This window comes from Salvelinus fontinalis, chromosome 6 (assembly GCF_029448725.1).
Source record: "Salvelinus fontinalis isolate EN_2023a chromosome 6, ASM2944872v1, whole genome shotgun sequence".
NCBI classification, from domain to species: Eukaryota; Metazoa; Chordata; class Actinopteri; order Salmoniformes; family Salmonidae; genus Salvelinus; species Salvelinus fontinalis.
In genome coordinates this window covers 84,409,485-84,422,889 of record NC_074670.1, presented here as the reverse complement: position 1 = coordinate 84,422,889, position 13,405 = coordinate 84,409,485, and the positions used below count along the sequence as shown (strand labels likewise).

At 46.8% G+C, this 13,405-nt stretch overlaps 2 protein-coding genes across 2 annotated transcripts; one reads left to right on the top strand and one right to left on the bottom strand.

The window, feature by feature from the left end:
• Positions 1–217: 217 nt before the first annotated feature.
• LOC129858555 (vacuolar ATPase assembly integral membrane protein vma21-like) lies at positions 218–4,111 on the bottom strand. The gene is made up of 3 exons (XM_055927876.1): positions 3,927–4,111; positions 812–921; positions 218–540 (listed from the first exon to the last, which is right to left on the bottom strand). The coding sequence occupies exons 1-3, from the start codon at positions 3,986–3,988 to the stop codon at positions 401–403; spliced, it is 312 nt and encodes a 103-aa protein (XP_055783851.1). The 5' UTR covers positions 3,989–4,111; the 3' UTR covers positions 218–400.
• Positions 4,112–11,151: 7,040 nt separating this feature from the next.
• Positions 11,152–13,103, top strand: LOC129858554 (serine protease inhibitor Kazal-type 1-like). The gene is made up of 4 exons (XM_055927874.1): positions 11,152–11,259; positions 11,536–11,576; positions 12,177–12,286; positions 12,698–13,103. Exons 1-4 carry the CDS (start codon positions 11,214–11,216, stop codon positions 12,741–12,743), a joined length of 243 nt encoding a protein of 80 aa, XP_055783849.1. The 5' UTR covers positions 11,152–11,213; the 3' UTR covers positions 12,744–13,103.
• The last annotated feature ends 302 nt before the right edge of the window (positions 13,104–13,405 follow it).

Genomic DNA, 13,405 nt, shown 5'->3' with positions numbered 1-13,405 from the left:
CTGGAGAGAAGCCAGGCTGAGGTGGGGGGGGTGGTGGGGGCTGGAGAGAAGCCAGGCTGAGGTGGGGGCTGGAGAGAAGCCAGGCTGAGGTGGGGGCTGGAGAGAAGCCAGGCTGAGGTGGGGGCTGGAGAGAAGCCAGGCTGGGGTGGGGCCTGGAGAGAAGCCAGGCTGGGGTGGGGCCTGGAGAGAAGCCAGGCTGGGGTGGGGGGGGGGGGTGGGGGCTGGAGAGAAGCCAGGCTGGGGTGGGGGCTGGAGAGAAGCCAGGCTGGGGTGGGCCTGGAGAGAAGCCTGGCTGGGGTGGGCCTGGAGAGAAGCCTGGCTGGGGTGGCAGCTGGAAGTGGCTGGGCCTCCATCCCTTGGTCCATGCTTTCTCTGGGCCAGCAGCAGGGCCAGGTTAGGGTTAGTCGTGTTTTCCCTTGTCCTTGGTGGAGCCCTCGTTCCAGGCCACGTAGACGAACAGAGCCAGAACCACATGTACGGCCAGCACAGCTACGATGGCAGCATAGAAATAACTGTCTGAGTTAGACATCTGTAGGGAACCTGGAGAGAGGAGAGAGAGGAAGGAGAGGGGAGAGAGGTGAGGAGGAGAGAGAGAGGTGGGGAGGAAGGAGAGGGGAGGAGGAGAGAGAGAGGTAGGGAGGGAGAGCAGGAGAGAGAGGAAGGAGAGGGGAGAGAGGTGAGGAGGAGAGAGAGAGGTGGGGAGGAAGAGAGGAAGACAGGTGACGAGGGAAGAAGAAAAGTCAATTCAAATAAATTGTTTTGAATATTGATTGGGATATTTAGGCCTCTCAGACAAGAAATAGTGATTTACCTTCAAAGATGTATGCCTTTGATGCGAAGTACAGTCCTATGGGCAGGGTGACCATCAGGATGGTGAAGAAGAGAAGAGTTTTCAGAGCAGACACCAGGGAACTGTCATTCCTGCAGGAGACACAAAATACATCCTCCATCATCTCATGTCTTGGTGGAGGCTCTGGGTGAGTACATTACGTGAACTGCATGTGTTGGATATTACTGAATGCATAGACTTACTGTTTAGCTATGGGACGCTAATACAGAGAGAGGGAGCTAAAATACCCTAGACCAGTGGTGCTGCCCTCTAGTGGAGAAACTCAGAATGATCCACCAACACTGTAGACCAGTGGTGCTGCCCTCTAGTGGGGAAACTCAGAATGATCCACCAACACTGTAGACCAGTGGTGCTGCCCTCTAGTGGAGAAACTCAGAATGATCCACCAACACTGTAGACCAGTGGTGCTGCCCTCTAGTGGGGAAACTCAGAATGATCCACCAACACTGTAGACCAGTGGTGCTGCCCTCTAGTGGAGAAACTCAGAATGATCCACCAACACTGTAGACCAGTGGTGCTGCCCTCTAGTGGAGAAACTCAGAATGATCCACCAACACTGTAGACCAGTGGTGCTGCCCTCTAGTGGAGAAACTCAGAATGATCCACCAACACTGTAGACCAGTGGTGCTGCCCTCTAGTGGAGAAACTCAGAATGATCCACCAACACTGTAGACCAGTGGTGCTGCCCTCTAGTGGAGAAACTCAGAATGATCCACCAACACTGTAGACCAGTGGTGCTGCCCTCTAGTGGGGAAACTCAGAATGATCCACCAACACTGTAGACCAGTGGTGCTGCCCTCTAGTGGAGAAACTCAGAATGATCCACCAACACTGTAGACCAGTGGTGCTGCCCTCTAGTGGGGAAACTCAGAATGATCCACCAACACTGTAGACCAGTGGTGCTGCCCTCTAGTGGGGAAACTCAGAATGATCCACCAACACTGTAGACCAGTGGTGCTGCCCTCTAGTGGAGAAACTCAGAATGATCCACCAACACTGTAGACCAGTGGTGCTGCCCTCTAGTGGAGAAACTCAGAATGATCCACCAACACTGTAGACCAGTGGTGCTGCCCTCTAGTGGAGAAACTCAGAATGATCCACCAACACTGTAGACCAGTGGTGCTGCCCTCTAGTGGAGAAACTCAGAATGATCCACCAACACTGTAGACCAGTGGTGCTGCCCTCTAGTGGAGAAACTCAGAATGATCCACCAACACTGTAGACCAGTGGTGCTGCCCTCTAGTGGAGAAACTCAGAATGATCCACCAACACTGTAGACCAGTGGTGCTGCCCTCTAGTGGAGAAACTCAGAATGATCCACCAACACTGTAGACCAGTGGTGCTGCCCTCTAGTGGAGAAACTCAGAATGATCCACCAACACTGTAGACCAGTGGTGCTGCCCTCTAGTGGAGAAACTCAGAATGATCCACCAACACTGTAGACCAGTGGTGCTGCCCTCTAGTGGAGAAACTCAGAATGATCCACCAACACTGTAGACCAGTGGTGCTGCCCTCTAGTGGGGAAACTCAGAATGATCCACCAACACTGTAGACCAGTGGTGCTGCCCTCTAGTGGAGAAACTCAGAATGATCCACCAACACTGTAGACCAGTGGTGCTGCCCTCTAGTGGGGAAACTCAGAATGATCCACCAACACTGTAGACCAGTGGTGCTGCCCTCTAGTGGAGAAACTCAGAATGATCCACCAACACTGTAGACCAGTGGTGCTGCCCTCTAGTGGAGAAACTCAGAATGATCCACCAACACTGTAGACCAGTGGTGCTGCCCTCTAGTGGGGAAACTCAGAATGATCCACCAACACTGTAGACCAGTGGTCCTGCCCTCTAGTGGAGAAACTCAGAATGATCCACCAACACTGTAGACCAGTGGTGCTGCCCTCTAGTGGAGAAACTCCACTCGAAAAGGGTCCGGTATCCCGTCATCTTGTCTCCTGTTATCCTCTGGGAAGTAGTGTCAAAACTTTCCATACAGCTTGACAAGATGCTGTTAAAAAAAAATATATATCTTCCAGTGTGTCGCCGTGTGCCCCCTCCCTTGCATTGACACATTGAGCAAATTCAGATCATCAAAAATATCCCCCAGGTAGGCAACCTGCGCCAACCATTCCTCACAATCGAAATGTTCGGCCAGAAGTTACTTGTTTTTTCCCGAAAGAAACGCAGCGATCTCCGCTGGAAGCGAGCCAACAGTTTAGCCCTGGAAAGCCAGCGGACCTCTGCATGATAAAACACCCGCTGGTGCTAATGAAGACCTCTGCATAACAGGACGCACAGCGGTCTATCCTCCCCATGTCTGTCTTCTAAATATGGAAAACCATATTCGATGAAGTCGGAGACATATTTTCTCTTCTTGACAGGGGACCGGGTTTGTGTGCCTTGTCGTTGACATTGGAAGCAGCAGTGGATAAAGAGGGAGCTGCACATTTTAAAAACCGTGTCCATGACTTTACTCTGACAGCTAGCCTACATGAGTTAAATGACAGCTAACTATCCACGTGTGCAATGCCTGCAGAACGCGTATGGATAGTTAGCTGTCAATCAAGCTAATTGAAAATCTGTATTATCTGATTGGACGTGTCGCATTTAAAACAAAACAATGTGTCAGAATGACATTTTTATTGGATGTGTCTAGAAATCTGTCATTTCATTGGATCAGTTTTTGCGTGTGGTGCGAGAACATTATTGTATTGGTCAGGGAGTGTGTGCAGCCCGAAACCCCTCCGAGACCGAACACCACTACCGACCCGCTACACGTTTAAAGACAGCAGCAATTAGCGGTGCGGCGGCATCCTTTCAAAATAAAAGTTTCGATGCAGCGGTTACCTTTCAAAATAATGTATTTTTTAAATGTGTATTATATATATATATTGTAGCGATATATATTTTCTTACACAAGTTCCGCGACCCCTTAAAATCCTCACGCGACCTCCCAGTTGAGAATTACTGCCTTAGCCAGCATCTTTGATGTCTATCTAATGAATGGGCTAACGTTAACTAACTAGCTACTGTTAGTAACGTTAGCTAATACGACGACTGAATAATTAACCATCTCTTACCCTCTGAAATCCGGGGCACCTGCATACGTGGTGCTAAGTGATGTTTTGGCATATCCTTCCATTTCTCTGAGAAATACAGCAAATAAAAACCGCAAAATCGATATGAAATAGACAGAGGGTGAGCTGTGGTCGCTATGGATATTTTTCAACACTTCCGCATTTGATCACGGGACAAGCACATGACTTCTTTTCCGTCTTTGACACGAGAACTGGCTCAGTGCGTCATCTACTGGGTTGGAAGGAAATGGCACTTGATTCACCTGAGTGTGTGTGTGTGTGTGTGTGTGTGTGTGTTGTGTGTGTGTGTGTGTGTGTGTGTGTGTGTGTGTGTGTGTGTGTGTGTGTGTGTGTGTGTGATGTAATCTCTGAAAGACCTTGTAAGTAAGCATTTCATTACAAGGTCTACAACCTGTTGTATTCGACGCATGTGACAAATACAATTTTATTTGATGTAATCTCAAATCCAAATCAAATCAAACTTTATTTGTCAAATGCGTGGAATACAAGTGTGGACCTTATCGTGAAATGCTTACTTATCCCTTAACTAACAGTCCAGTTCAAGAAGAGTTAAGAAAATATTTACAAAATAAACAGAAGTAAAAAAGTATAAAAAGTAACAAAATAAAATAACAATAATGAGGCTATATACAGGGGGTACTGAGTCAATGTGCGAGGGTACAGGTAGGGGTGAAGTGACTATGCAAAGAATCTCTGTCGACTTCCAATGCATTAAACATGTTTGCATGAGGTCTTTCAAAACCCAGACCAATATTAGCCTACCTCTCAAATGGCACCCTATTCCCTATTTATAGTGCACTACTTTAGACCAGGACCCTATGGCACCCTATTCCCTATATAGTGCACTACTTTAGACCAGGACCCTATGGCACCCTATTCCCTATTTATAGTGCACTACTTTAGACCAGGACCCTATGGTAATCCTATTCCCTATATAGTGCACTACTTTAGACCAGGACCCTATGGCACCCTATTCCCTATATAGTGCACTACTTTAGACCAGGGCCCTATGGTAATCCCTATGGGCCGTAGCACCCTATTCCCTATATAGTGCACTACTTTAGACCAGGGCCCTATGGCACCCTATTCCCTATATAGTGCACTACTTTAGACCAGGGCCCTATGGTAATCCCTATGGGCCGTAGCACCCTATTCCCTATATAGTGCACTACTTTAGACCAGGGCCCTATGGTAATCCCTATGGGCCGTAGCACCCTATTCCCTATGTAGGGATGTACCATAGGGTGTATGTACCATAGGGTCCTATGTAGGGAATAGGGAACCATCTTGGATGCACATAATGTTTAAACCCTGTAAGAGGAAGCAGCAGGCCTATTAATAACAAATCAAAACATAAATAAAGAAATGTGACTTTTAGAAACATCATCAACTGGTTTAAATGTTATTTACACAGATAGCAGTCAACTCCCTATTAGGGAATAGGGTGCTACGGCCCATAGCGATTACCATAGGGCCCTGGTCTAAAGTAGTGCACTATATAAAGGGTGCTACGGCCCATAGGGATTACCATAGGTCTCTAGTCTAAAGTAGTGCACTATATAGGGAATAGGGTGCTACGGCACATAGGGATTACCATAGGTCTCTAGTCTAAAGTAGTGCACTATATAGGGAATAGGGTGCCATTTGGGATGTTAGCCTTCCTACCACCATGCCTCCACCATGCCCTCTGCACCGGTATATGGGGGGCCTAGCTAGTCTACACCATGCCCTCTGCATCGGTATATGGGGGGGCCTAGCTAGTCTACACCATGCCCTCTGCATCGGTATATGGGGGGCCTAGCTAGTCTACACCATGCCCTCTGCATCGGTATATGGGGGGGCCTAGCTAGTCTACACCATGCCCTCTGCATCGGTATATGGGGGGGCCTAGCTAGTCTACACCATGCCCTCTGCATCGGTATATGGGGGGCCTAGCTAGTCTACACCATGCCCTCTGTATCGGTATATGGGGGGGCCTAGCTAGTCTACACCATGCCTTCTGCATCGGTATATGGGGGGGCCTAGCTAGTCTACACCATGCCCTCTGCATCGGTATATGGGGGGCCTAGCTAGTCTCCACCATGCCCTCTGTATCGGTATATGGGGGGGCCTAGCTAGTCTACACCATGCCCTCTGCATCGGTATATGGGGGGGCCTAGCTAGTCTCCACCATGCCCTCTGTATCGGTATATGGGGGGGCCTAGCTAGTCTACACCATGCCCTCTGCATCGGTATATGGGGGGGCCTAGCTAGTCTCCACCATGCCCTCTGTATCGGTATATGGGGGGGCCTAGCTAGTCTACACCAATGAATAATGAGGTAGTGAGGGATATCACGTGTCTGACATTGACCATTTTTGTTTCCTTTAATAATTGTTGCTGTAACTAGAGTTATTCAGCAGCCAATGACGTGACATTAATATTAATTCATAAGATGGTTGTCTGTGTGTGTTTCAGCTGGTTGTTGACTGGGAATTGTGTAATAATGATAATGATGTGGTAAGTGATTATATTTGTCCTATTTCACACATGTACCAGTGTGTATTATACACGTGTGAATTGAAAATGTGCTTTTTTTTGTTGCCATAGCCTAATGCCAAGAGTTTACAAAGCTGTCATCAAGGCAAAGGGTGGCTACTTTAAAGAATCTCAAATACAAAATATATTTTGATTTGTTTAACACTTTTTTTGGTTACTACATAATTTCATATGTGTTATTTAATAGTTTTGAAGTGTTTGCTATTATTGTACAATGTAGAAAATAGTAAAAAATAAAGAACAACCCTGGAATATACAGTAAATTTTGACTGGTACTGAATACAGTAGCTCCTGCAGTCTGGACCAATAGACGATATACAGTAACTGTTGACTGGTACTGTATACAGTAGCTCATGGAGTCTGGATCAACAGAAGATTTACAGTAACTGTTGACTGGTACTGTATACAGTAGTTCCTGCAGTCTGAATCAACAGAAGATTTACAGTAACTTTTGACTGGTACTGTACATTGTATATTTAATGGTGTGAATAGCAGTAGTTATATACAGTAGGATGAGCCTTGACTGGAATACAGTACATACATATAAAGTGGGTAAAACATTATGTACAAATGATTAATGTGGCCAGTGTTCAAGAACTAGATCAGCAGTCTCTAACGTGCAGGGTAGACTACCGGGTGGTAGCCGTAACAGTGACTAAGGTGCAGGGTAGAGTACCGGGTGGTAGACGTAACAGTGACTAACGTGCAGGGTAGACTACCGGGTGGTAGCCGTAACAGTGACTAAGGTGCAGAGTAGAGTACCGGGTGGTAGCCGTAACAGTGACTAAGGTGCAGGGTAGAGTACCGGGTGGTAGCCGTAACAGTGACTAAGGTGCATGGTAGAGTACCGGGTGGTAACAGTGACTAAGGTGCAGAGTAGAGTACCGGGTGGTAGCCGTAACAGTGACTAACGTGCAGGGTAGAGTACCGGGTGGTAGCCGTAACAGTGACTAAGGTGCAGGGTAGAGTACCGGGTGGTAGCCGTAACAGTGACTAAGGTGCAGGGTAGAGTACCGGGTGGTAACAGTGACTAAGGTGCAGGGTAGAGTACCGGGTGGTAGCTGTAACAGTGACTAAGGTGCAGGGTAGAGTACCGGGTGGTAGCCGTAACAGTGACTAAGTTGCAGGGTAGAGTACCGGGTGGTAGCCGTAACAGTCACTAAGGTGCAGGGTAGAGTACCGGGTGGTAGCCGTAACAGTCACTAAGGTGCAGGGTAGAGTACCGGGTGGTAGCCGTAACAGTGACTAAGGTGCATGGTAGAGTACCGGGTGGTAACAGTTACTAAGGTGCATGGTAGAGTACCGGGTGGTAGCCGTAACAGTGACTAACGTGCATGGTAGAGTACCGGGTGGTAACAGTGACTAAGGTGCATGGTAGAGTACCGGGTGGTAGCCGTAACAGTGACTAAGGTGCAGGGTAGAGTACCGGGTGGTAGCCGTAACAGTGACTAAGGTGCAGGGTAGAGTACCGGGTGGTAGCCGTAACAGTGACTAAGGTGCATGGTAGAGTACCGGGTGGTAACAGTTACTAAGGTGCATGGTAGAGTACCGGGTGGTAGCCGTAACAGTGACTAACGTGCATGGTAGAGTACCGGGTGGTAACAGTGACTAAGGTGCATGGTAGAGTACCGGGTGGTAGCCCTAACAGTGACTAACGTGCAGGGTAGAGTACCGGGTGGTAGCCATAACAGTGACTAAGGTGCAGGGTAGAGTACCGGGTGGTAGCCGTAACAGTGACTAAGGTGCAGGGTAGAGTACCGGGTGGTAGCCGTAACAGTCTCTAACGTGCAGGGTAGAGTACCGGGTGGTAGCCGTAACAGTGACTAAGGTGCAGGGTAGAGTACCGAGTGGTAGCCGTAACAGTGACTAAGGTGCAGGGTAGAGTACCGGGTGGTAGCCGTAACAGTGACTAAGGTGCAGGGTAGAGTACCGGGTGGTAGCCGTAACAGTCACTAAGGTGCAGGGTAGAGTACCGGGTGGTAGCCGTAACAGTGACTAAGGTGCAGGGTAGAGTACCGAGTGGTAGCCGTAACAGTGACTAAGGTGCAGGGTAGAGTACCGGGTGGTAGCCGTAACAGTGACTAAGGTGCAGGGTAGAGTACCGGGTGGTAGCCGTAACAGTCACTAAGGTGCAGGGTAGAGTACCGGGTGGTAGCCGTAACAGTCTCTAACGTGTAGGGTAGAGTACCGGGTGGTAGCCGTAACAGTGACTAGGGTGCAGGGTAGAGTACCGGGTGGTAGCCGTCACAGTGACTAAGGTTCAAGGCAAGGCACTGGGCGAAGGTCGGTTAGTGATGGCTTTTTAACAGTCTGATGGCCTGGAGAAAGAAGCTGTTTTTCAGTCTCTAGGTCCCAGCTTTGATGCACCTGTACTGGGTCCACCTTCTGGATGGTAGCGGGGTGAACAGGCAGTGGCTTGGGTGGTTGTTGTCCTTGAAGATCTTTGTGGCCTTCCTGTGACACCGGGTGCTGTAGATGTCCTGGAGGGCAGGCAGTGTATTCTGTAGAGTTAAGATTTCCCTTCACTGGAACTAAGGGGCCTGAACCATGAAAAACAGCCACAGACCATTATTCCTCCTCCACCAAATTTTACATTTGGCACTATGCATTGGGGCAGGTAACGTTCTCTTGGCATGCGCCAAACACAGATTCGTCCGTCGGACTGCCAGATGGTGAAGCGTGATTCATCACTCCAGAGAACACGTTTCCACTTCTCCAGAGTCCAATAGCGGCGAGCTTCACATCACTCCAGGCGATGCTTGGCATTGTGCATGGTGATCTTAGGCTTGTGTGCGGCTGCTTGGCCACGGAAACCCATTTCATGAAGCTCCTGACGAACAGTTCCTGTGCTGACGTTGCTTCCAGAGGCAGTTTGGAACTCGGTAGTGAGTGTTGTAACCGAGGACAGACGATTTTTACACGCTTGAGCAATCAGCGGTCCCGTTCTGTGAGCTTGTGTGGCCTACCACTTTGCGGCTGAGCCGTTGTTGCTCCTAGATGTTTCCACTTCACATTAACAGCACTTACAGTTAACCAGGGCAGCTCTAGCAGAGCAGAAATCTGACAAACTGACTTGTTGGAAAGGTGGTATTCTATGACGGTGCCACGTTGAAAGTCACTGAGCTCTAAAGTAGGGGCCATTCTACTGCCAATGTTTGTCTTTGGAGATAGCATGGCTGTGTACTCGATTTTATACACCTGTCAGCAATGGTGTGGCTGAAATAATTTGAAGAGGTGTTCACATACTTTTATATATATAGTGTTTCTAGCAAAGTGGTTTGTAATTAGATATCTGACTGTTTATGAACTTCTGTTTGTACCACTGCATGGAAAAGCAAAACACGAGTTGAAAATATTGAACACATGTGGATCACAGCATCCCCAACACAGTGACTGGTTCATTGACAATGAATGACTTCCGCCGCAACGCCTACTTAAATAAAGATTGTATACAAATTACATTTTTTTAAAAAAGCAATAATTTTTGGGGACGCATCTGATGGACATGAGGCTTGATGCTCTATGGTCACTGCAGGCGTCTGATCGTCCATGGAAAGCCTTTTAGTTCTATCGGGAAAACCCGGGGCCCTGGTTGGGCTAGAAGTTGTTTTCGCTGTAGTAACCATGACGCCCTGCAGATACCACATGTCCATAACAGCTGACTACTGATAGGCTGATGTTGTTGTTATAGAATCATTGTTATCTAGAAAGGAACAGCTTGAGTAGCCTATGTTCCCATACTATCTTACATATTATGTTGTCCAGATGTTTTTGGGGGGAATAAATTGAGTCACTTTGGTATGTTTAATCACAATACTCTCACAAAGGTACAGGACATATTGCGACATGTCTCTTTGAGTGGTGTTCCCACTAGTTTCCATAGCCACATTTCATTCAAATGTAAGGTTAAGAGGGTTAGGCACATTTAAAGAAGATACATTGTACAAATAGTCGGGGATAATGATTTGTGACTGTGGTAACTAGTGAGGAACCAACTTCTTCAGGATTGGTGGATCCCCGGCGGGACGGTTGAGCTAACGTAGGCTAATGCAATTAGCATGAGGTTGTAAGTAACAAGAACATTTCCCAGGACATAGACATATCTGATATTGGCAGAAAGCTTAAATTCTTGTTGATCTAACTGTACTGTCCATTTTACAGTAGCTATTACAGTGAAATAATACCATGCTATTGTTTGAGGAGAGTGCACCATTTTGAACATGAAAAGTTATTAATAAACAAATTAGGCACATTTGGGCAGTGTTGATACAACATTTTGAACAGAAATGCAATGGTTCATTGGATCGTCTGAAACATTGCACATATACTACTGCCATCTAGTGGACAAAATCTAAATTGCAGCTGGGCTGGATTAAAGCATGATGGCCTTTCTCTTGCATTTCAAAGATGATGGTACAAAAAAAATACAAAAAAAGTAGTTTTTTCCCTTTGTGTTATCTTTTACCAGATCTAATGTGTTTTATTCTCCTACATTCTTTTCACTTTTCCACAAACTTCAAAGTGTTTCCTTCAAATGGTACCAATAATATCCATATCATTGCTTCATGAAGGCCTGAGCTACAGGCAGTTAGATTTGGGTATGTCATTTTAGGCGAACATTGAAAAAAAAGGGGCCGATCCTTTAAGCGTTTGGGGTGGAGACCTACAAGGTATAAATACGGTTCCGGTGGCTGGTTGCGTCACCTGCCTACGCACCTTCACAACGGATAGAATGTGGTCCTTTACACGACTGACGCTTTGCCTTCTCAGTGTTGCCGGTGAGTGTTGTTCATCTTGACTTTTACATAATTAGTACCAAGTGGCAGATAAATAGTTTTTTATTAAATAACAACAAAAACGGTACATTAACTTCTAAGAGCAGTTTAGACAAACACACAGTCGATACTTCCAGCGAACTGCCTTGATGACCGACGCGCAGATTTTTGACTAGAGAAAACATGATCCTTTTTGTCGTTTAGATTGGAACTCCTGGAAATCAAATGTGACGTTAAATAATGAATGAAGCTCCGGTTTAACGTCTTTCTCTGTCTTAGTTTTGGCACGAGGAGCGAGTCTCCCAGACGGCACCACAGAGGTAATCAGGCTAAACGCTTTGTTTACTTCGTGTAGTGAAAGGCTATGAGCAGTTATAAAACACGGTGCTCTGTGCTGGGTTAGTTCATGCAGAACAGTTTGAGTCTTCCTCAGGACAAAATTCAACTGTTCACCAAGTTCACCCGTATGTTTACAGTCATTACCGTTGTTGACATTAGTCAGGGCTGTATTCATTAGTTGCATTCTGTTGCAAAACGTTTTGAAACTAACAATTTGCTCCATGTAAAACGTTTTTCAATAAGCGAACATTTCTATTGGATAAATGCCCTCTTCTGTTTGATTCCAAGAGTAAACTGTAATTGGCTTCCTTTGCAATACATTTTGCAACAGAATCTGACTAATGAATACACCCCAGGTGCACTGCGCCAGTGGAAGGAGCAAGAAACGTATGGATTGTTCCCTGTTATCCACGTTCTCTTCACATGGTGTCATACCAGTACACTATTACCAAAACCTCACTTTATTTATTGAGACCAAAGTCCTTTATTACATAGTCTGTTGGACCAGGAAACAGGCTGACTGTTCCCACTATATTACCAACACCTCTTATTTGTTACATAACCTGGTCTTTGTCCAACAGGCTGACTGTTCCCAGTACAACTTGCCCATGTGCCCTCGCAACTTTGAGCCCGTGTGCGGAAGCGACGGCACCAGCTACTCTAACGAATGCATGCTGTGCTTTCAGAACATGTTAGTATCCGACTTAAACGTTCAACTTGACTTTGCTTTCTCTCTTGTTTCGCTCTGTGCCTGCCTTGTTTCGCTCTGTGCCTGCCTTGTTTCGCTCTGTGCCTGCCTTGTTTCGCTCTGTGCCTGCCTTGTTTCGCTCTGTGCCTGCCTTGTTTCGCTCTGTGCCTGCCTTGTTTCGCTCGGTGCCTGCCTTGTTTCGCTCGGTGCCTGCCTTGTTTCGCTCGGTGCCTGCCTTGTTTCGCTCGGTGCCTGCCTTGTTTCGCTCGGTGCCTGCCTTGTTTTGCTCGGTGCCTGCCTTGTTTTGCTCGGTGCCTGCCTTGTTTCGCTCTGTGCCTGCCTTGTTTCGCTCTGTGCCTGCCTTGTTTCGCTCGGTGTTTATGTATTTTTATTCTGCTCCGTGTGTGTTCCCAGGGAGCGGAAGAGTAACATTCTCATCCGGAGTAAAGGAGAGTGCTGACCCAGACATGACCGTCCATTGTCTCAGCGACCCCACCAGGCCCCCTCAACATTACTTTAAACCATTTCCTGTTGCCTTGTCAAAACACTGACATCTCTTCTATTGCTTTCTAAATGCTGAGGAGTCAGTAAGCGACCTGTTTCAAGTGCCTCAATATATTTTAAACTGTTTCCTCAACACCTGTTTCTTTCTCCAAACCTTATGGACTTCCTGTTTGTCAGTCTTCTGAAGAGCACTTAACCTTAGTCTTTAAGACTTGTGTAGCTTACTTCTTGGTGGTAAAATTGTATTTTTAAAGGGATTTATCTTGTGTGTTTACTTGTCCACATTTTTATCTGTAATTAAAATAATTTTAGCAAAGCTCCTTGTCAACTGGAATGGTATGGCTGACACGTGGAGAAACTGGTTCTGCAGGATTCATGACGTCTGGTTTGTTTTTTGTTTAGTCATTCTGATTCCTACAAAGGTACAGTGGGACTGGAAAACAATGTCCCCTTTTAAAATACAGATGGATTAAATGTAATACATCTTATAGTAAGGTTGTAGCAAAATGTGACAAGTCAAGGGGTCTGAATAGTTTCTGAAGGTACTGTGCATATACACCATACAGAACACCTGCATGTAGTTGAATGTTTACCTTTTGTTATTGAAAGTGCCCTTGA